Here is a 21,481-nt window from a genome sequence, read left to right as displayed (position 1 = left end):
TTCGGAGTTGCCCTTTAAGGATGGAGATGAGGAGAAATTTTTTCTCAGAGGGTTGTGTGACTTTGGAGCTCTGCCTCAGAAGGTGGTGATGTCATTGAATATTTTTAAGGCAGAGGTAGATAGATTCTTGTCATGCAAGGAAATCAAAGGTTATCGGGGTTAGATGGCATTGTGGAAATCAAAACACAAAATCATCAGCCATGATCTTATTAAATGGCAGAGCAGGCTTGAGGGGCCGAATGGTCTCCTCCTGTTCCTATTTCTTACATTCTTATGACTTGCACCCTAAGCCAAGGGAAGAGGTGAATTTGGACTGCTTCCAAAAACAGGATTCAGGAATAATGAGAAGTGGGGGTAAAAGTTGAAAAATCGGATTCTTTGTTGGCACAGTGTTACTATGGTTTTTGCGGTATAACTCTTCTGGATACTGTTCAATATCACTTCAGAGACAGAAGGGAAGGACATCACCTGTGCTGGCAATGCTCAGGGAATCCTAGGAACTTGAGGGATGAGAATCTTTAATGTTGTTTTTGCTGTTTTTTGTTAAGTAAATGTAAAACCTTGTTTAATAAATTCTACTTGATTCATAAACACTAGTTATTTGAACCTTGTTAGGTCAGGCACAACTGTGGACCGCAATGTTATAAATTAAGAATTCAGAACTTAGAGATTTTAATTAAGATTTCGAGGTATAAAACCCTTGTAATATCTTACACAGCGATGTCCTGGGATTAAGATGATTATTGTCCAACAACCAGAATCATCTTCCTTTTGTGCTAGATGACTCTAACCAATGGAGAATTATTCGCCCTGATTCCCAATTACTTCATTTTTGCAAGAGCTCCTTGATGCCACACTTGGTCAAATGCTGCCCTGATGTCAAAAGCAGTGACTCTCACCTCATCTCTGGAATTCAACTCTTTTGTGCATGTTCAGACCAAGGCTGTAATGAGGTCTGAAGCTGAGTGGCCCTGGCAGAGCCCAAACTGAGCTTCAGTAAGCAGCTTATTGCTGAGTAAGTGCTGCTTGGCAGCACTGTCAACTAAATCTTCCATCACAAATTTCATATGTAAATTTTTCCTTTTAATATTCTAGTTTGCAGCAGGATACCAGCCTCCATTAAGACTAGGAAATCTACCTTCCAAAGCATTGCTGCAGGCATTCAAATCTCTGCCCTTTAAAACCACAGATTAAATCTTGCAATAGTTATTAGGATTATCACTTCAGGTTAACCCCAGCTATAAGAGCACAGTTACTCTTTTCCCATCCCCTCACTGACAACTCAGTTAAAATAACATCACACACACAGCTGTTCACTACTCTTAACAGTCTTTCTCCTGGAAAAGCTAATAAACATGCTAATAATTGTTCTTTTAGCTAGAATGAACTGCTTTTAGGAAGAGAAAAGATAAATCACTAGAGTGGAAATGAATGGATAAAAGTAACAAATACCCTGAGACCATGTGGGTTTGAACTCAGTACTCCACAGTACATCACTAAACCCAAAAAATCTGTTAATAAGGTGTGCAGTGTTCGTTTATTTTTAAAAAAAGCAGACATATATCAGACACCAACCAATCACATTTCTCAACATAAACAAAATTCCACAAATTAATATTTACTGGACCCTGTTTTCAGAAAATAATCTTCATTGCAATAAATTGACTGTTCAAATGAAATAAGCACAACAATCTCACCAGCCCATTTTTCATCATCGTCTGCTCTGGCAGCAGATTTGATTGTCTACATATATCTAGTAGTAGGATAGGTTATTTTCTATGTTAGTATTGCACTTCAAATTTCTACAGATGTATTTTAAACATCTGATTATGACAAGATACAACTTTAATATCCATTTCTTACCACCCGAGGTTGTGAATCTTCACTGATATAGAGCTATTAATTTTACAATACTAAACAGGTAAACTGTTCCTATTGTTTTTCCATCACGTAAATCTCATTATTTCTATACCTTTCACATCATGTTGGCTAGACCTTGGAATTTGAGCCACAATGGCAAACACATTTTACAGTGACTTTAGACACTGGAAACAGAGTCAGAAAAAGTGTTCTACAAGTAATTCCTGTCCATTCATGAAATGTTTGATGTTCCAAGGTCTCCCTGTCTGTAATAATGAGTAGGCTACGTTTGAAGATTTTGTCTATAAGTTAGGTACAAAATTTGGCAAGAAATGAGTCTCCACGTTTGATTTCTTCTTCAAACTCGGTTGTGTGGATTTTCTCAGCTGATGTCCGACTTTCAGCCTGTTTTTAGCTCCCGCTCTCTGTTTATTTTACGAAAAAAGGATTTGCCATATTCATAGGAACTGATCATAATAGCACAAGCTGGTGCTACCTTCATTAATCGAGGCAACAAACCTGGAAGAAGACAGATAATTATCTACTATTCTATGCACATTCTCAAGAAATAAATCTTCGCTAATTTAGTTTGAAGTTATAGCAGCAAATAAATGTATCATTTAATCAGGCTAATAATAATCCTAAAACTAAATTTTCAAATTTACAACTCTGCATGACAAGAGAATTTTAAAGGCATTGGTGATTAGAATATACAAGTGTAGGCTTGTATTCAGTTGATTCTTCTTACTAGTACATGTGGGTTTGAGCAGATGCCATTTTTAACTGGATCAATTTTTTGGGAATTGCTATTTTAGAAAAGCAGGGATGTGCTGCTGAGGCTTTATAAGGCTCTGGTCAGACCACATTTAGAATATTGAGAGCAATTTTGGGCCCCGTATCTCAGGAAGGATGTGCTGGCCCTAGAGAGGGTCCAGAGGAGGTTCACGAGAATGATCCCAGGAATGAAAGGCTTAACATATGAGGAACGTTTGAGGACTCTGGGTCTATACTCGATGGAGTTTAGAAGGATGAGGGGGGATCTGATTGAAACTTACAGAATACTGAAAGGCCTGGATAGAGTGGACGTGGGGAAGATGTTTCTATTAGTAGGAGAGACTAGGACCCGAGGGCACAGCCTCAGAGTAAAGGGAAGACCTTTTAGAACAGAGATGAGGAGAAACCTCTTTAGCCAGAGAGTGGTGAATCTATGGAATTCATTGCCACAGAAGGCTGTGGAGGCCAGGTCATTGAATGTATTTAAGACTGAGATAGATAGGTTCTTGATTGGTAAGGGGATCAAAGGTTATAGGGAGAAGGCGGGAGAATGGGATTGAGAAACTTATCAGCCATGATTGAATGGCGGAGCAGACTCGATGGTCCGCATGGCCTAATTTCTGCTCCTATGTCTTACGGGAATGCGGTGAGAATGGACAAAGACGACTTTGGTTTGGAACTGGTAATTAGGGCTTCCTTCACACATGTATAAAATGCAGGAGTATTTTGGAGGGGTAAACTGGGGAAACAAAGGGGAAATTGTTGCAAGGAATACAGGTTCTAGCCTAGACCAATATGTTAATTTAGCATCCTGAAGAAGCTGCCAGCTTCAAAGTAGGTTTGTCTCAGTTAGTGATGAGTAAGCCTGGTCTGTGGCAATTGGGAGTGAACGCTTAGAACATCAAGGCAGCTGACACGCAAAACTGCCTAGTCTTTACCACTCTGCTGGAGGAAGATAAGACTGAAGGAAATTAGTGCTGAAAAATGATATGGAGAAGATGGATAACCAAACATGAATATAGAATTTTGTGCCCATTTTGATTGGGTTTCAGAGAGGCAAGCATTAGCTGCTGGACAGTATAGAAAATGCATAATGTCATTAAATGAGACTGGTTCAAGTCATTGCACAAAATTGACAGACAACAAAAAATTAAAAAACAGCTCATATGAAAACAATACGGAAAATTAGAAGTCACTTTCCTACCCAAAACAAAATACACGACAGGAATTTATCTTCCAATGCTGAAATGTACCACAAAGTCACAGTGCAAGCTGATAATTCATCGATACAAAATTCTAGTTTGTTGTGTGCTAAATTTGTAGATACTTACCAACGAATAAACCTCCAAAACCTGACTCACGAAAAATTCCTTCCATTATTTTCCAGGTGGAGGTTAAGGCTTTTCGAGGCTCTGGAAAAGAAAATTTATAATCACAGAAACTCTTGATTCAGCTGCATCAATTTGAGAATTATTTCTCCCTGCTACAGGATACAAATTTGATATTTTATAGTTAGGAAAATTATGATGTCCATTTTAGAAGACAATAGAAACCTAACATTATTGGATTTTTTGAAAGCTATCTGCTATTGGAGTCTCCATCTACGAGGTTGAAGGATTTAGCCAATAAGCACATCAACTTGACTCAGTTCATGGCACACCATCAGGTTAGATGATGGATTTCAAACCTCACTCTACAGCTTGATTTTATAATCTAGAATGACAAAATGCAGTACTGAAAGAGAATGTTATGGTAAGAAGTGCTGTCCTTTGATGAAATATTGAACTAAAATTCTAACTGCCTGTTCTTGTGATTCAGGTTGATTGGGGCTATTTTGAAAAAGAACTGGAGTTCCCACTTATGTCCTAACGAACATTCCTTTCTGACCCCAAAGAAAGTTGCCTGGCGGCCGATTCAAAAGTGGCTTCAGCAGCCCCTGGAACGGTGCCATGGAAGGACGCTGAATTCTGCACAATGGAATCCGTTGTGGGTGGACATGGCAGGCGGGAGGGCAGTTCGGCAGGGCAGTTGGCCCCATATTTCTCGGGTGAGTGCCTCTCAGTCCTCCTGGAGGAGGTGGCAGCCAGGAGAGAAACCCTTGCCCCCAGAGACGGGAGGTGGAGGCCCCTCCACCTCACCAAAAAGACCTGAGAGGAAATAGCATCCGGGGTCAGAGCCACAACGTGGTGAGGCGCACATGGGTGCCGTGCCGGAAGCACTTCACCAACTGCCTGCGATCGACAAGGGTCAGTACAGTGTTGGCGCGGGTCATGTTGCAGAACAGTTAAGAGCTGCCCATCCCGCCGTGGACCTCAGAGGTGTGAAGAGCATGAGTAACATGTTAATGCGGCATCATCCGGCCAAGAGGGTGAGCCCCGGCTGCTTGGACTGAGTGACTTGTGGCTCCAGGAATCGGCTGAGCCCTGCGAGGTGTTCCTCAGGTGATGTTGGCCAGGCTGCACTGGCGCTGCAGGTAGAGAGTGGACTAATCAATGCTCCTCTGTCCTTTCAGGAGAAAACATCTCATAACAATACTGAGAGATTGCAGACTGGCGTGGGACCCCAACACCTCCTCATCCTCACGTGCTACGAACAGGAGACCCTGGAGCTGGAGAGGTGCCATGTACCTTGGTCAAGCAGCTGTGGTGAGGTTGGGGTGCCAGAGGAAGGTAAGAATGCAGTATACTGAGGTGACAATGTCGGTTATTGCAGCCATTCCAGTGTAGTCTCTATATTGATCTGAGCCTCGAACCTGAAATCCTCATTGATAATCGAAAGACAAGGGCATATCTCTGTCCCATCAGGGTACCAGGCAAGCACAGTGACAGTGTCATGACTTAAACTAATGACATGTCCTTCTTCTCCCTTTTAGGCTCACCAGCAGGGCGTTGACATGAGGAGCCTGAAGGCCCACCCCTGACCCGAGGACCACCATGCTCACCGCGCACCAGTGTCACACCCTCCCAGCCAGGCAGGCACCAGCGCAGATCAGCACCTCGGTGGGCATTAGATCGCCGTGTAGTCTTTCATGCATATTGGTGAAGGCACTTCACACTCATTTGAGGTGCAAGCGGGGGCAGAGAGTGCCCAGGGCGCCAGCAGTTGGAGGACTGCTGGGGATCACAGTAATGGTCAGTCGATGGCTGATGATGGGCCTTTGGAGTTGTCCATGATGCAGCAGATGCTGGATGTCCAGCAGGGTGTGCGGGAGGATCTGGTGGAGATACATGAGGGAATGCGTGCCATGGTGTCCATTGTGGAGGAGTCCCTGCAGAGCATGAGCACTGCGCTGACCCTCATGGCCGAGCGCAATGCCTCCTCCTTGGGGAGGGTGGCGACTCTCGTGGAGAGGCAGCTCCAGGGACTCAATCAGGAGTTCCTGTGGATGCACTCGGACCTGCAAGCCCTCACACTGGCAATGACTTCAGCTGGTCAGTGTCAGTATGGGAGATGAATTGGGCACCAAGTATCCCAGCTGGGTGTCTGTCCATCAATAGTGAGCAGGGAGGTCCAATGTGACCTCACATTGGCGCACGAGCTGCCTGTTGTCTCTGAGTTCCTCTCAGTGTGCTCCGGATGACAGCAGCAGCTCCTCCGCCCCTGACCGTGGTATCTGATGAGGCTGCAGCGACTGGGAAGATGCCAGCCGTGGCTCTGGCTGCTCCCTTCCAGGCAGTGCTAGCACAGGCTCCACAGGCCAGAGGACATCCACTGAGGTCACCAAGACAGCAGAGTGAGCAGGCTGTCTCCAATGCTGGTGTCAGCAGGTGGGGAACACCGAGATGTAGCACCTGCAAACGAAAACTTAAAGCACCTTAAGCACAACATGGACTTATCACGGGCAATATTTTGTTCCCCCATTTTTCTTTACATTTTTTCATGGTGTGATTGAAAACACCAGTTAATGTTAATTTCAGCAATTCACAGGTAAATGAGATGTCATTTTGTGAAACTGGCCTCTGTATGCTTCATTTGCTCTATAGGTGCAGGGTAGGCCATGATGTTATGATGGACGTGTGCCTCCTGAAACTTTGTTGCAAAGGCACATAGTTTATGTTGTTGACCAAGGAAATGGTTCTGTCAGGGATCGAGTATGGAGCTTGCAGCCCTGGCATATGGTGGCGGTTCTTATTTGGTAGGTGGCCGAAGGAGCGTTGGATCAAAGCGTCCCGGGTGTCTCTGCCGCCCTGGAGGTTACCCAGGTCAGGATCTATGCGTTCTCCTCACCGTGCTCGCCCTCGGACTCACTACTGGACTCATCATCTGGTGCCTGTGCAGCTGTATCAAGATCTTCTTCCTCCACTGCGTCCCCACCTTGCCAGTGCCAGATTGTGGAGCGCAACATGCAACCACTATCAGTGACACACGCTCTGGGGGGTATTGGGAGTGCGCCCCCTGAACGGTCCAGGCATCGGAAGCACATCTTGAGAAGACCTATGGTTCCCTCTGCCACCACCCTGTGGAGGCATGGCTCCTATTGTACCGCTGCATGGCCTCTGCTCTTGGGTGGCGGAGAGGCGCCATGAGCCACCTTTTGACAGGGTAGCCCTGGTCACCCAACAGCCATCCATTCAGTCAGGCTGGGGCACTGAAGAGCCTTGGCACCTGGGAGTGCCTCAGGATGTAAGCGTCATGGGAGCTACCAGGGTGCTTGCACACACTTGCAGAATCTGCATTTTGTGATCACACACTATCTGCACACTCATGGAGTGGAATCCCTTCCTGTCGACGAAGGCACCCGGCTGACCGACTGGCGCCTTGATGACCCGCTGGCACCTTGATGGCCACACGTGTGCAGTCGATTGCACTCTGGATGCGGGGGAACCTGGCAATCACTGTGAAGCTTCTGGCTCACTCTGTCTGGCTGGCCTTGTCTGTATGGTAATGAATGAAAGTCAATGCACGCTAGAACAGAGCTTCTGTCACTAGCTTGACGCAACTGTAGACAGCTGATTGGGAGACTTCACACAGATCTCCCACTGACCCCTGGAAAGAGCCGGTGGCATAGAAGTTGAGGGCTACTGTGGCCTTCAGCACCACTGGCATGGGGTGTCCACACATACAGTCGGAGCTGATCTCAGGGCTAATCCTCTGACAGATGGAGGTCACTGTGTCCCTTGAGAGACAAGGTCTCCTTCGGCATTGCACCTCGGATATATTGAGGAAGCTGCATTACCGCCTGTAAACGCTGGCAGCAGGATTATGGCATCTTCTGCGGCCCCTTCCGCCTTGGACTTCCTGTTGGCCCTGACCCCCTTTTGCCTGCGCCTCTCCTCCCACAGGTCGTTCCCTTGGAAGCTGTATTGGGACACCTGGCCTCCTCCCCCTTCTGGTCCTCTCTTCCTCCTAAGAGGAGGTGCCTCCAGCGGAGACCACAATCCCCATTACCAGGGTAAGGGAAGGCACTCTGATACCTGGAAGAGCCCACGCAGTATGAATCCTCCGGGGGCCTGGAAAACAATGCTGAGTCCTGAACTGAAGCCTCGAGATTCTCTGAATGCAGCTCTGAAGTGAAATGAAGCTGCTCTGTTCACATAAGCAACCAGCATCAAGTGATATCCTAAACTCCTCACTAATCGCATTGATAAGGCCACTGACCTCTCTTATCCCGCCTGTGGATGAGGTTTTGCTAATTGTGGCCTGCCTGCCTGTCCGTGCGACGGCCTAAAAATCACATGATCTACATACAATTGTTGTCTCAAGGGCCTTAACTGACCACTTAATTAACGGCGGGCGTGCCTCCGTCCCCATCGCGCACCCGCCTAGTGAAATATCACGAGACTCCGTGTTGACGTCGGCACTCTCGGCCGACGTCAACGGCTTTATTTAACGCTCGAGTGGGTCGAGCATGCGCCTGCCTACCAAGCTAAAAATTCTGCCCCATGATTAATAAACTGGTGAAGACTGTCATGAAGTCTAATCTTAGATGTGAAATGTAGGTGAGTGCTTAGCATATACATTCACAAATCAGGGTCACTGTATAGTTTGAAACAAAACTCTAAAAATTACATACTCAACGTGTTCAGCTCTCCAAGTTCAATCTGTCTGCGAGTTTTCACCACATCAAATGGTAAAGTCAATAGAGCTGCAATCTGAAAGAAATGATCAAGTAATGGCAACATACATTTCTATTTTCATACAGTTCAGCAAGCAATATTTAAATTATTTTAATGAGAAAAAGACATCAGGTTGTAATTGATTGTCTCTCATTACTCATAAATGATAAACGAAAATGTGCTGGAAATACATAATTTGCTGCAAGGTGCCTACTCCCATCCCTCTACATACACCATTCTATAGCTTGCCGCTATAAGATGCACTAATAGGCACAGTAATGGCTTTCCTATGGCCTTCATGAGAAAGGTTTTGTGCGCCAAACTAAGAGACATGGGTGTCCAACTTGTATCTCATCACCACTGTGGAGCATTGTTGTGGTTCTGCCACATTGTTAGAAAATGGTGGCACAAATGTAAAAGCTTGGTAGGCCACATGTGCTGGAGAATACTCAGTTCCAGGGCCATTACTGCATCAAATGTTCATCCTCATTAACCTAGAGCAGGATTTCCTTATGATTTCCTTATGGCAGATGTAGTAGATGTCAATCCCAGCATATTCATGAAAAATAGAAATAAGCACTAGGAGGTCATGAAGCTGGTGAATTAGATGGTAGTTGTAATCTGTCAAGCGGCAGGTCAGAGTAGGTTTTGGGCTTTGCAAAATGGTCCATGCCAGAAAATACAAAAGGCATCTTTTCTCACATGCGCATCCCATTTGAGGTATGCTATACTTAAGACATACACCAAGGAAACTTTACCACATGGTCTTTAGCGCTGTAAATACCATGCAGCATAGGTTGTATACGAAACTATCTGGCAATTTTAGAAAACTAATGGCAATCTCTAACGGTCTCACTTCCTCCTTCCCATTTATGAATAGTCCATTACTTTCCGCTTTACTGTGAAAATGGTATCAGGCTTAGATTCATATCACCTTTGTAATGCACCAAGAAATGCAATATCTGAATGGTTTTATCTGTTTTATAATGATATAAGCAAAGAGCCATTTATTTTACCACCCCTTAGCACTGCTCTGAAGATACATAAGTTAAAACGTAGCACTCTTACCTAAAGCTACAGATTCCTGCTCACTGTACAGTCATGTGACTTTTAAAGGGTGAAATTTGGTCAGCAGTTTTAAATTAGACTGCACCTTCTGATGTCAGATTGGTGCCTAGGAAATGGTACAAGTGTTAAAAATGCAATATAAAGCATATCAACTCCAGCCTCTTTAGGGTTAATTAAGTGGCAACAATTGATACAGATTTTCAAAAGATTTACATCTCAAGGGTATTTGATTAGAAGTAGGCTCAATGGCTTGGATTTTGTAGCCATTGGTAAAGTGGTGGCATTCAGAGCTGACCTTGAAGAAAATTGACCAGAACAATCAGAATTCTCAGTGGCATGGATTTTACCTGCCCCAATATTAAGTTTAATTCTGGCACTAACTATAGGAAATCTCTGGTGTCCAGCAATGATGTCATCAAGCAGCCAATCACATTGAAGAATTCTTACAGACAGCAAACCAGGAACTAAAATGCACTGATCATTCTTCATTTTTAAAATCATTTTACAGTGCAAAATAAAGATGGGCACACATACATGGGATTAAGGTAGTTAAATATCATAAACAAACTTAAAGATTACATTATGATGGGGAAATTTGGCATTCCACAAATATAAAATCAAGTTTTAAAGGGACAGAAAGGATATTCAGCAGTAATTATAACTTGGAACACCATTAAAAATTCAGTTATACCTACTCAACAAGATGCAACACTTGAGGGGGTTTCAGCATCAAAATAAGAGTATAAAAGGTAGGGCTCTATGTCGATTCAAATGATTCACATGTATGGCTACTTCAACAGTACAGCCTGTGGGAGAGCAGGGAATCACTGATAGATTTCCATGTCAACTTTCATAATTGTAATGGTGGCAAATGCTGAATTTTGCTATCACTACAACTGAAAAATCTGTGCCTATGTTTTTACATTTTATGTTTATAGATGGCGAGACCATATTTGTAAAATAGAGTGCAATTTTGGATATCCTTGTGAGACATTTCCAATTTTCCACTGCACCTTCAGCAGAAACACTGGAAAAAGAGTGTAAAACGTCACTTCCACTGTTTCTCCAGGGGTTACAGCTGTCACAATCAAGCAAATCTTCATAAAAATTCCAGGTGCCTATCATTAGGAAGGGCATTAATTTCATATGGGGGAGGGGGGGCAATCACAGAAGAGCGAGAAAGATGTTTCTGGGATCTTGAGTATGTTGTGAAGACGTACAAAGCCAAAACATTTACACCAGAGATAAAAAGATCGAGTTGAAAAATGGTGATGGCACAATAGCAAATTTATCTGTGAAAAATTATCAATTATAACTGAATAATGATATTGTGGACACTCTCCCAAGCAACTTCAGGGTTCAGAGAAATTTTGTATAACTTTTCTTCAGAACATGCCAGGCTTTCAATATTCATGGTAATATGCAAAGTTAATAAAACTCTTAGCATTTCAATACTAAAACAAACTGATAAGGCTATGAAGTACTAATGTAAATTGGCATGTAAAATGTTTTAAAGAATTAGTTATAATTTATTGTAATTTAATATTTTGACATGTACATAATTTTGTTCATGCTCAAATATTTAAGGTTAGCCATTTACTGTAAAAAAATTACTATTCAACACTGTTAAATTTAAAGATTTTTGTCAATCCAGATTTATTGAGAAAAACATCTGATTTCAATGCTCTACCTAAAATCATCTATTATACCCATCAGCAACGTTTACATAACTAGAGTCAGACTTACTGCGCCTGATGATGCTCCTGAGGAAAAACTGATCGTTACTGTAGGTTCACTGACATTGTATTTCTTGCATAACTGCCTCTTCATCAGTTCATAATTAAACCAGTAAATTGCTGTGGGGACACATAGTTGAATTAAAACTCTATTGCAAAACTCTCCATTTCCTGACATCACACCTTCTCATTATAGACCAATTACACCTCTAAACAAAGTACAAGTAGAATAATGTGCAAATCCATCAATTATTTTTGATTCATTTTCAGGCAAAAGCTCAGTATGATTTAATTGTCAAGGGGAAATTAAAACACCTGTGTGCTTAATTTTTTAGAAGCGACTAACATTTAGTTACTTACACTGCATTACTAGTCCAATCCAAGCCATAACTTACAGAGAGCATCTCAGATAACACAACCAATACTGCCATTTCTCTGAGCAGAAATCAAGTCTACACCCTTCTGATGCAATCTGACAAATTTTATTATTGTAAGAAGCACTTAAGAGACTTAGAGTGATACTGTAGATGAATCAAAGTTAGGGCAATGAGAAATAAAACACAAAACAGAAATGAGAAAATTCTGCACAGAGAGGAAAATAATAAGAAAATAAATATCTTTCCATGTATCTTCCAAGTGCCAGATCATAAGCAATAAATGAAATGTCCAAAAAGACTGCTGCCCCATTGAATTCGATCTATTGTCTAGACTGTCCTGACCACATCCCAATAACAAGCTTGCCATTTCAAAAAAAACCACCCTGCTCTCATGCCCACATGTCCGTCCTTGGCCTGCTGCAATGTTGCAGTGAAGCTCAACGCAAACTGGAGGAACAGCACCTCATCTTTCGACTAGGCACTTTACAGCCTTCCGGACTGAATATTGAGTTCAACGACTTTAGATCATGAACTCTCTCCTCCATCCCCACCCCCTTTCCGATCCCCCTTTTTCCAATAATTTATATAAATTTTTCTTTTCCCACCTATTTCCATTGTTTTTAAATGTATTTCCATTCATTGTTTTATCTCTACCTTTTAGCCTATTTCGTCCCCCCCCACCGACTAGGGCTATCTGTACCTTGCTCGTCCTGCTTTCTACCCTTAATGTCACCATCAGCACATTTATTAGCTAATATCACCACCGTCAACACCTCTTTGTCCTTTTGTCTATGACATCTTTTGGCAATCTCCTCCTATCACTGGCCCTATATCCAGCTCTACCTGTCCCACGCCCCCTCCCCCACCCCCTTTAACCGGCTTATATTTCACCTCTTTTCTATTTTTCTTTAGTTCTGGTGAAGAGTCATATGGACTCGAAACGTTAACTGTGTTCCTCTCCGCAGATGCTGTCAGACCTGCTGAGTTTTTCCAGGTATTTTTGTTTTTGACCCCAATAACAAGTGTCACTTTCACACCGAGAACCATCAATAAGGGGTTAAGGGATGTTGCCATTAAGATTTCATTTAAACAATTTCACTGCAGAAGTTTTAAAAAGTTCTTGACCCAGAAGTAAGCTTTTTAGAAGGTGAGTAAAACATGTAATTAGTTAATTCACAATACCCCCTTTTCCTTTAAGTGATTGTGAGCATTTCCCCTAGTATGACAACTTCCAGATACAGGCCCACATTTCAACTACATAATAATGAAAATGCCCAGCCTATTTTAGAATTAACAGATAGAAAGGGATTTCATTTTAAATTTTGTTTATCGGGATGAAGTGGATATGAACAAAAATGAAACATTTTTGCCCTTTTTAAATTTATTTTTCGGAATTTAACTTGTCACCATGGAATACATTGGCTTCTGCATGCTATGGAAATATAAATTGTATCTGGGGAACAAAAGCATCATTTGAAATGCCTGGCAGTTTTTTCTCTCTCTTCCTGAAGTTGGCTGTTGTTGGGCAGCAACTCCGTAAGCACTAGCTGCCCTCAACTATGTTTCTAATCTTTAATCTACCATTAGAATAGCCTAAGTACCACAATAATTTAATTCAGTTTTAATCTGATTATTTGGATGAGACATTAAACCAAGGTCCAATTGGATGTAAAACATTCCATCCCTATTCAAAAAAACAAGTTTTCTTGGTGACTAGTCAACATCCATTTCTTAACCAATGTTACCAAAACAGATTTTTAATCATTTACTTAAGTTTCTCTTTGTGGGTCTTTTCTGTAATTACTACTATTGGAGAATCTAGCTTGGAGCTGTTGTCTCGGTCAGGAATTAAGGTTCCAAATGCAGTGGGCAGAATTTTGCGGCCCCGTTTCGGTGGGGACGGGGCCGTAAAATGCGGCAAGACATTCTAAACCTCATTGGCTTTGGCGGGAACGTAAAATCCCGCTGCCATCTGCCATAAAATTTCGCCCAGTGTCTTGGTTTTACATATTTTAAGAGGGAATAGGCAGTACACACAATATGAAGGTTGCGGGAGATCTCAAGTTATAGTTGCTGAAATCTTCCACTTCCCACACTCTTCCTGGTCTTCAATAACTTTTTTTCTCTTCAGCTGAAAGGCATTGCATCATCTCCTTTATGGTTTTACAGCTAACTTAAATCACTAAGTCAGAATTTCAGAGAGTGTGGCCTAGAAATCATATCAGACTTGAAAATGAACACATGAAAAAATAGAGTGACGACCCTTATTTTGCCTGTGCAGCCAGCGAGCTCATGTTATTCATTGATTATGTACCTATTGGGTTAGAGGAGTCAAGAGCACTACCTAAGACAGCTAGGAAGGAAATGGCTGAAGGAGGGAACAAGCAAGCAGACACCAAAGTTCTCTGATGCTGCACTGGAGGACTTGGAACAGGCAATGGAGGCTGTTGAGTCAATGCCAGGAGCATCAGGAACATGGCTGCAATATAAGGAAAGAAATTTAATGATTTAACTAAAGTTATTAAGGAAAGAAAATCTCTAAAGCGTGGAATTATTTCATTACACACAGATTTCCCCTGAAATAGTAATGCTCCGAACACATTTTTAAAAAAAATGTTACGTACGCGCATACACACCTTTCACCAGACTAACCTGAGAATGGCACATCTCTGAGCACTGTGGGACCCCAGCCCCTCCAGAGGGACAGCCAGCCATCTTGTGCTACTGCAATCCGAACAACGCTACCCAGCTCGTTATATGTCAGCCTACGAGACTGACTCTTTGTTCTGATTAGTTCCAAGGGGCTTATGACAGTAACTGCACCCACTAAAACACAAGAAAACACTGAAAGGTTATGAAAATGAAGTCTACATGCTATACAAAACTAATAGTGTCTCAGAACCATTTCAAATCTTTTTCAATTCCAAGGTTTTGATTATAATACTGTAAATATTAAATATTTTCTCTCCACAGTTTTTTGTGTGAATCTGAGTTAAATCATACCCATTTACTTGTCAAAACAAACTCTCAGATATTATGCAACATTACTATGTATACAGAATTGTTGTAGCTATAAACACACATTTCATCAGTTCAGCTGTGTCCCCCAATATCAAAACTATCAAAAAAAGTAAATAAACATAACTGAATGAGACAGTGAAATTATGGCAGATATCAGCAACATAGTATATATGTTAGAAACAGCATTATTAAAAATACTATTCCTCATTGAAGTGAATACAGATCAAATACGACAGGCACCTGAATTCAGCAGCAAAATCACATTGCAATTTAAAATGGTCCAATAACTTCAAGTTTGGAACATTGTAGTTATGTCAGCTGAAATATATACTTTATAAGAGCAACAGAAGCTTTTGATGCATTAGTTAGGATTAACAACCTTCACCTTGTTATGATGAAACAGTTTCAAAGCTTATATGTGTCTTTCCCCAGGCTGGGGGAGGGGAAGCAGGAAGTGGGGCGGGATGGGGGGGTGGTGGTAGGTTCACTGGGTTTCCTGGCTTGTACATCAGACTTCTAAGAAATCAGCCTCTGGCTTAGGTTGCTAAGGAAACAGAAGCAGATTGGAAAAAAAAGCAAACACTAGGTTAGGTGGTCAAATTTGAACCAGTGGTCAGAACAACACAGAGGCTGCGACTAGCTGTGTGAGTAGTCCAGCTACACTGAGGAGCCGGGTGTTTTTTTTTTAAAACCAGAGCCAACCATATCGTGTTCTAAGGTATTATTGAGTGGTTGGATGTGGGTGACTCTGGGGAAGCTATGCCTTTAGGACTGTCTTGAACCAAGTGAAGGATGTTCTGCAGAAGTGTGATAATCTTATCTGTGGAACTCAGATGGAGTAATGTTGTTGTCTACTTGATGATCAAATCCTGGTGATGAACAGCAGAGTAGGCAAAAGCAATTTTTAAAATAACGCTGTTTCTAACATATGTACTATGTTGCTGGTATCTGCAGTGACTTTACTGTCTCATTCCTTTAATGTCGCATTTGCTTTTTTCAGTAGTTTTGATATTGGGTCACAGCTGAACTGATGTAATGTGCATTTATAGTTACAACTCTGTATACTTACCTAATATCTGAGAGTTTATGTTTTGAGAATAGAGTTTGATTTAACTCACTGATTCACATTAAAACCAGTGGAAAAAATATTTAATATTTACAGTAACCAACTACTCCACTGGAGGAAGGTAGAGTTGTGAGGGACTTTGGGAACTGCCCATGGTGCCATAAGTGATGGGGAAATACCCAGATAACTTATCTTTGTTGTATCAACTATTTATAGCTTCTATTGAATACAATTTGCCTGTTAGTTCAAATTTAATTTAAGCTGAATTTGGTTTGATTGTAAAAGTAACAATAAAAACAAAGTGAAATCTTCTCCATCAGTTTCTTCCTTGGGTTTGTTTGGAAACCTTGGTTCTTTGATGTTATTGGTTTCCACTGGCATCATAGTACTGTTTTTATTAAAATCATGGTTAATGTTATAGCCAGGCCTCTACAGTAAAAAAAATCAAATTCCTGCTAGGAAGGTCTACTAAGACACGAATACTCCCAATAACCATTAAATAACTTCTAAAACCTTTTATAGAAAAGTAGACAACATTAATTTCTCAACTTTGGGTGGGGGGGGCAGATCTCAACTTTGTGAGATAGACCAAAATGCGTAATAGCCCATTTACTGACTACCCATTTTACATCTGCACGCAAGTTGATGACCAAATTTTGTTAATACTGCCACCCTGTGGCATTTTCATAGTCCATCGTCCACTTCACTTCTTTGAAGCTAAATCCTGGTCTCTCCAGATCGCACACCAACCGTTTGGAGAACTACTAATAAATGGCTTGGTGCAAACAATGTTCCAGCCATCAACATGGGAATAAGAAAGAACAGCCTAGGGACTACTGTCCCTCCAGATTTCACTTTCTCAAGCATACAGTATTAGGCAGGAATATCATATTTCCAAGAAATCATATTTTTGTCATTGGGTTAATTGAATGTCATTTAAATGAGCTGATATACACATACTCCTTGCTTTACTTCTTTTAAAAACAGCAATAGACACACATTAACAAAGTTAATTATTAATTGCCTACCAACTGTCCTTACCAATACACTATGGTATGATTTGTAATTGCAGGCCATAACATCTTGATAAAACGCCAAAATATTACAGAGTAAATTCTGAACATCAGTTGGACTACTGGCAGCCCTCTGACAGTTATAACATGTCCGTATCTAGGGACAGACTACAATAATGCATATAAGATTCTTTCTTTGTTGTTTTCATGGGGTCTGAGTGTTGTTAGCAAGTTGCCAATCCCCAACTGCCCTTGAGAAGATGGTGGTGAGCTACCTTCTTAAATCGCTGCATTCCATCTGGTGTAGGTAAACCCACAATGCTATTAGGAAGGGAGTTGCAGGTTTTTGACCCTGTGACAGTGAAGGAACGGTGAAATAGTCCCAAGTTAGGTTAGTGTGTGGCTTGGAAGGAAACTTGCAGCAGGTAATGTTCACATGTGTCTGCCTGCCCTTGTCCTTCCACGTGGTGGAGCTCGTAGGGTTGGAATATACAGCAAACAAGTATCCCAATATAGCTTACCAGCTCTAGGCTAGGAAAATATTTGTTCAAATTTCTATTCTTTGTGTGTGAACCAAGTTGTGAAGATCAACAGACAACTTGTAGAAGGTATAATGTTAAGTCTGAATCAATCTTTATGGGAGTGGGAGAGATCAAGTCAGCAGCTAGAATCCTTAGCTCATTTTCTCTCTCCAAGCAAAGAGTACTTTCGTCACTTGAGTTCAGGCCAGACTTTCGTCTCCCAATGGAGGAAGGAATGGGGTTGGGAAACCTGAAATCTTGAAGTTTTTGACAACAAAAACAAATTTCCTCTCCTTTACCAATCTGCACTATTTTTGTATAGCCTTTTTGTGGGTTGGGAAGGCCTTGGGTTATGATTCCACATGCACCTCTTCTGAGGTCAGGGTCACCATTGTGAGCCCTATAGAAAACTTGAATTTTCTTTCCCCTGCTATTTTCCTGTGCTGGTGTGGGTTTTGGATTGTTTGTGATCACTGCTGAGGATTCAGGAACATGGGTAAGTGATAAAAGTTTGAATAATTTCAAATGTCACCCTTAGATGCTGTATTGTTATGTAGATGTGCTTTAACCATCCAGGACAAAGCAGCCTGCTTGACTGGCACCACATCCATAAACATTCACTTCCTCCACCACCAACGCACAGTAGCAATAGTGTGTACCATCTACAAGGTGCACTGCAGGAATTCGCCAAGGCTCCTTTGACAGCACCTTCCAAACTCATGACTACTAACATCTAGGACAAGTGCAGCACATACATGGGAATACCACCACCTGGAAGTTCCCCAAGTCACTCACCATCTTGACTTGGAAATATATTGCTGTTCCCTCACTGTCGCTGGGTCAAAATCCTGGAACTCCCTTCCATCAACACTGTGGGTGTACCTACACCACATGGACTGCAGCAGTAGAAGAAGGCAGCTCGCCACCATCTCCTCAAGGTGATCTAGGGATGGGCAATAAACGCTGGCCCATCCAGCAAAGCCCACATCCCATGAATGAATAAAAAAACCCCCACAGTGATTCATCATAGGGCTCTGTCCTGAAATGGTAAGTTGGCCAGCATTATTTAAATGTTGAAATGTCTTAGAGCACTTTTCCCTGAGAAAAAAATACTCTTATGCATTCAAAACTGAAGAAAACACGGGTTTTGGGATCCCTGGTAGAATAATCTGAAGTGATTTAAATGCCCAGGGGTCTTTTAAATAGAAAAGAAACTTTCAGCAGCTTTAACTTAGAGGAAGAAAAAACCAACTGCCCCTGCACTGCTTTTATTGACAGGACATCTAGCGTAGCTTAAAAAGACAAAGCCATCTGTCTTTTGCGCTTTCAATAGACTCCATTGTTTAGATTTTCAAGGGTTTATTTTGACAGCTGAGCCCATTATGAATTCTTGACTGAGTTCCAAAAGCTTTTGAATCACTTACCTTAGCAAGGGGCTGTGTTCCCAATTTGATTGCCAGTTTTAAGTGTTTATTAAAGGGCTATCTGTATTTGATGTTGTAAGCAAATAAGTATTTGTTTGCTTTTCCAACAGATTGACCACTTGAGGGGATTTAGAATTTTTGAATGAGTGTTTCTTTGCAGTATGAAGTGTGTTTGAATGACAGCACTATTAGTTTTTTTTTAAGAAGTTCACTGTTGTAAGAATTTTTTATTTTTGGGGAATATTATGTTATTCTGTGGAAATGGTTGTGTGCACCTGTGTGGGTGTATGATTTAATTAAGCTGGGCAGAGACTAAGACGAGACATGTTGTCTGGGAGCAGGGGGATTTAAAACATGAAAAGGATAGAGGTGTTACGTTGAGGTGTAAGTAAATAGGTTAGATCTCACATTTGCATTTTTCTATAAGTTGAGAGTTTGTTTGAATTTCAAAGGGGAGTCAGAGATGACGAATCATATTTGCATCTTGCAGGAGTTCCATAGGTAAATAGATGGGGGGGGGATATTATATTTTATCGACCCAAAGCAAAGACAAGATGGAAACGTGAAAGATTTTATATTTGGAAGGGTTTGAGTTTCAAAGAGGTGTAGAAATAGTGGAACCTAAGATGAAAGGGGAAAAAAGGTATGTTAGGGTTACTGTTGAGCTGGAGATATATCTGTTTGAGGTAGCATCTGGAGCTGATCTGGGCTGGGCTGGGAGGAGATGCTATTGAACCAGCCATCCAGTCAAGCCAGAAAAGTCTTGGGCTGCAAAAAGCAGTTATATTCTGAAGCTTGGCTTCCCACAGCAGAGTGGAAGCAAGCTACAGATCATGTGGTATGCCTTTATTGAAGCTACAGCAGTTTGCTTTGGGTAATATTACTGGATCTTTTATAATTACACATCTACAAGGGAGTGTGCCTATAAGGTGTTTATTTGTGGGTCTGACCAAGTAGAAAGTCTTTTTTGGGGGAATGTTTGTAAGACTAACATTAATTGTGCAAATGTAATCTTGTGTACTTAAGTTTTCTTTTCTTGTTAATTAATAAAACTTTTACTTTTAGTTTTAAAAAATCCCCAAAAGTGTTACTGGACCTCTTACTGCTGAGATCGGTACATCTTCTTTTTGTTTTCAGAACAAAAAAAAAGGGTATAGCCCGTAAGCCAGGTTTCCCTCTGGGATTTGGCTTACGCAGCAATTTAGATCGGCTGTGGTCATAACACTGTTTTAATCTCCATTTCAAAGTAGTTTTGAAGTCTGGACGAGTGGCTATGGAGAATACCTGAGGGGCATAGGGAATATGAGGCGGTATTGGGGGTGGGGGTGGGGGGGTGGGGAATGTGGTTTAGGGAGCATAAGAACAATGTTGAGAACTAGGCTGCTGTCTATGAGAACTGAGGAGAGCCTTCTAACCAGCCCATACTTCTTCCATACTGCATAGTGGCTTGCAAAATCTGACCCCTTCCTGCCCACATCTCTTAACAGTGAAAAATATGGGAGGAATGGTGTTTGAAGGTGGGCTTACAATTCGGAAGCTGCAAAAGGGCTCACCTTGCGTTTTCCCATCCCTTTATGAAAATTCAGCCTGAGGCATTGAATCTGCAACCTGCTGATTCATTTAGAACATTGCTGCAGCATATTTTGCATTTAATCACTGAGCCATTAGAAGAGAGAGCTTTCATAAATCTTTCAAAAGTCACAGGAGAGAATTTTGTATTCCATTTCTCAGGTTATACGTTTACAGAATAGTATTTATCTTGCTTCAGCTGAGCTTACAATCTCCATGTTGAGGTCCACCACATCAGCAGTTTTTCTATTTATTCATTCACGGTATGTGGGCATCGCTGGCTAGGCCACCATTTATTGCCCAACTCTAATTGCCCTTGAAAAAGTGGTGGTGATCTGCCTTCTTGAACTTTGTGTTTGCTGCAGATAAGGTGGTAAAGGCATAATGGGTAGCCTCCGTTTGTAAATACATGGGTTAAATTGGACCTTGTTGCACCAGTTTTCTGAATGTAAAACTACAGCATGGAGGTTCAATTTAGAAGGCTAACCTCCTGCACCAGAACAGCACCAGAAACGTGCACGATGCCTCATTATTTCAGGCACTCTAGAGGCTTTCCTGCTGTCAGCATAAAATAAGTGCCATGACCCTTGAATGATGCTAATAAGAGGCCTAATACCCATCTCAAAATATCTTTCACAAATTGGTCAAAAGGAATAGGCAGAGCTTGTACCATGAACTCTGATCAGTTTCTTCAGTTCTGCAGTAGTCTTAAAAGGCACAGCTGGAGGCTGCCAAAGACTAGGTCAGTTTCAAACCTCATAAAACTTATTGAATGTGGAGCCAAAAGAAGTAGGAGTTCCCCTATTGATTGCTTTCAATCAAGACCCACCTGGGGACTTGCCACTTAAAAACAACCTGAAATTCATCTGTGCTTCACTGCAAGTGACCTGTTGACAGAGTAGGCATCTGTAGCTGTCTGGACTTAATGAGGCCAGATACCGAATGTCAGTCATGCCTTGAGCCTACCTATTTTGCAACAGAAGTCACACTATGCAT

The 21,481-nt window shown here is 41.8% G+C and overlaps 1 protein-coding gene across 2 annotated transcripts in view; it reads right to left on the bottom strand.

The window, feature by feature from the left end:
• Positions 1-1,518: 1,518 nt before the first annotated feature.
• LOC144678667 (mitochondrial glutathione transporter SLC25A40-like) overlaps positions 1,519-21,481 on the bottom strand; it is a 61,672-nt gene continuing 41,709 nt past the window's right edge. For both annotated transcript variants that reach the window (XM_078538441.1, XM_078538442.1), the window contains 5 exons: positions 14,524-14,697; positions 11,505-11,614; positions 8,648-8,726; positions 3,966-4,046; positions 1,519-2,379 (listed from right to left, as the gene is read on the bottom strand). In XM_078538441.1, coding sequence (XP_078394567.1) covers positions 2,261-2,379; positions 3,966-4,046; positions 8,648-8,726; positions 11,505-11,614; positions 14,524-14,697 — 563 coding nt within the window. In that variant the 3' untranslated portion in view covers positions 1,519-2,260. The remainder of the gene's footprint in view (positions 2,380-3,965; positions 4,047-8,647; positions 8,727-11,504; positions 11,615-14,523; positions 14,698-21,481) is intronic.

Source organism: Cetorhinus maximus, chromosome 3 (genome assembly GCF_964194155.1).
Source record: "Cetorhinus maximus chromosome 3, sCetMax3.hap1.1, whole genome shotgun sequence".
Classification (NCBI taxonomy): Eukaryota; Metazoa; Chordata; class Chondrichthyes; order Lamniformes; family Cetorhinidae; genus Cetorhinus; species Cetorhinus maximus.
The sequence above is the reverse complement of the archived record's forward strand: the minus strand, read 5'-3'. Positions and strand labels throughout refer to the sequence as shown.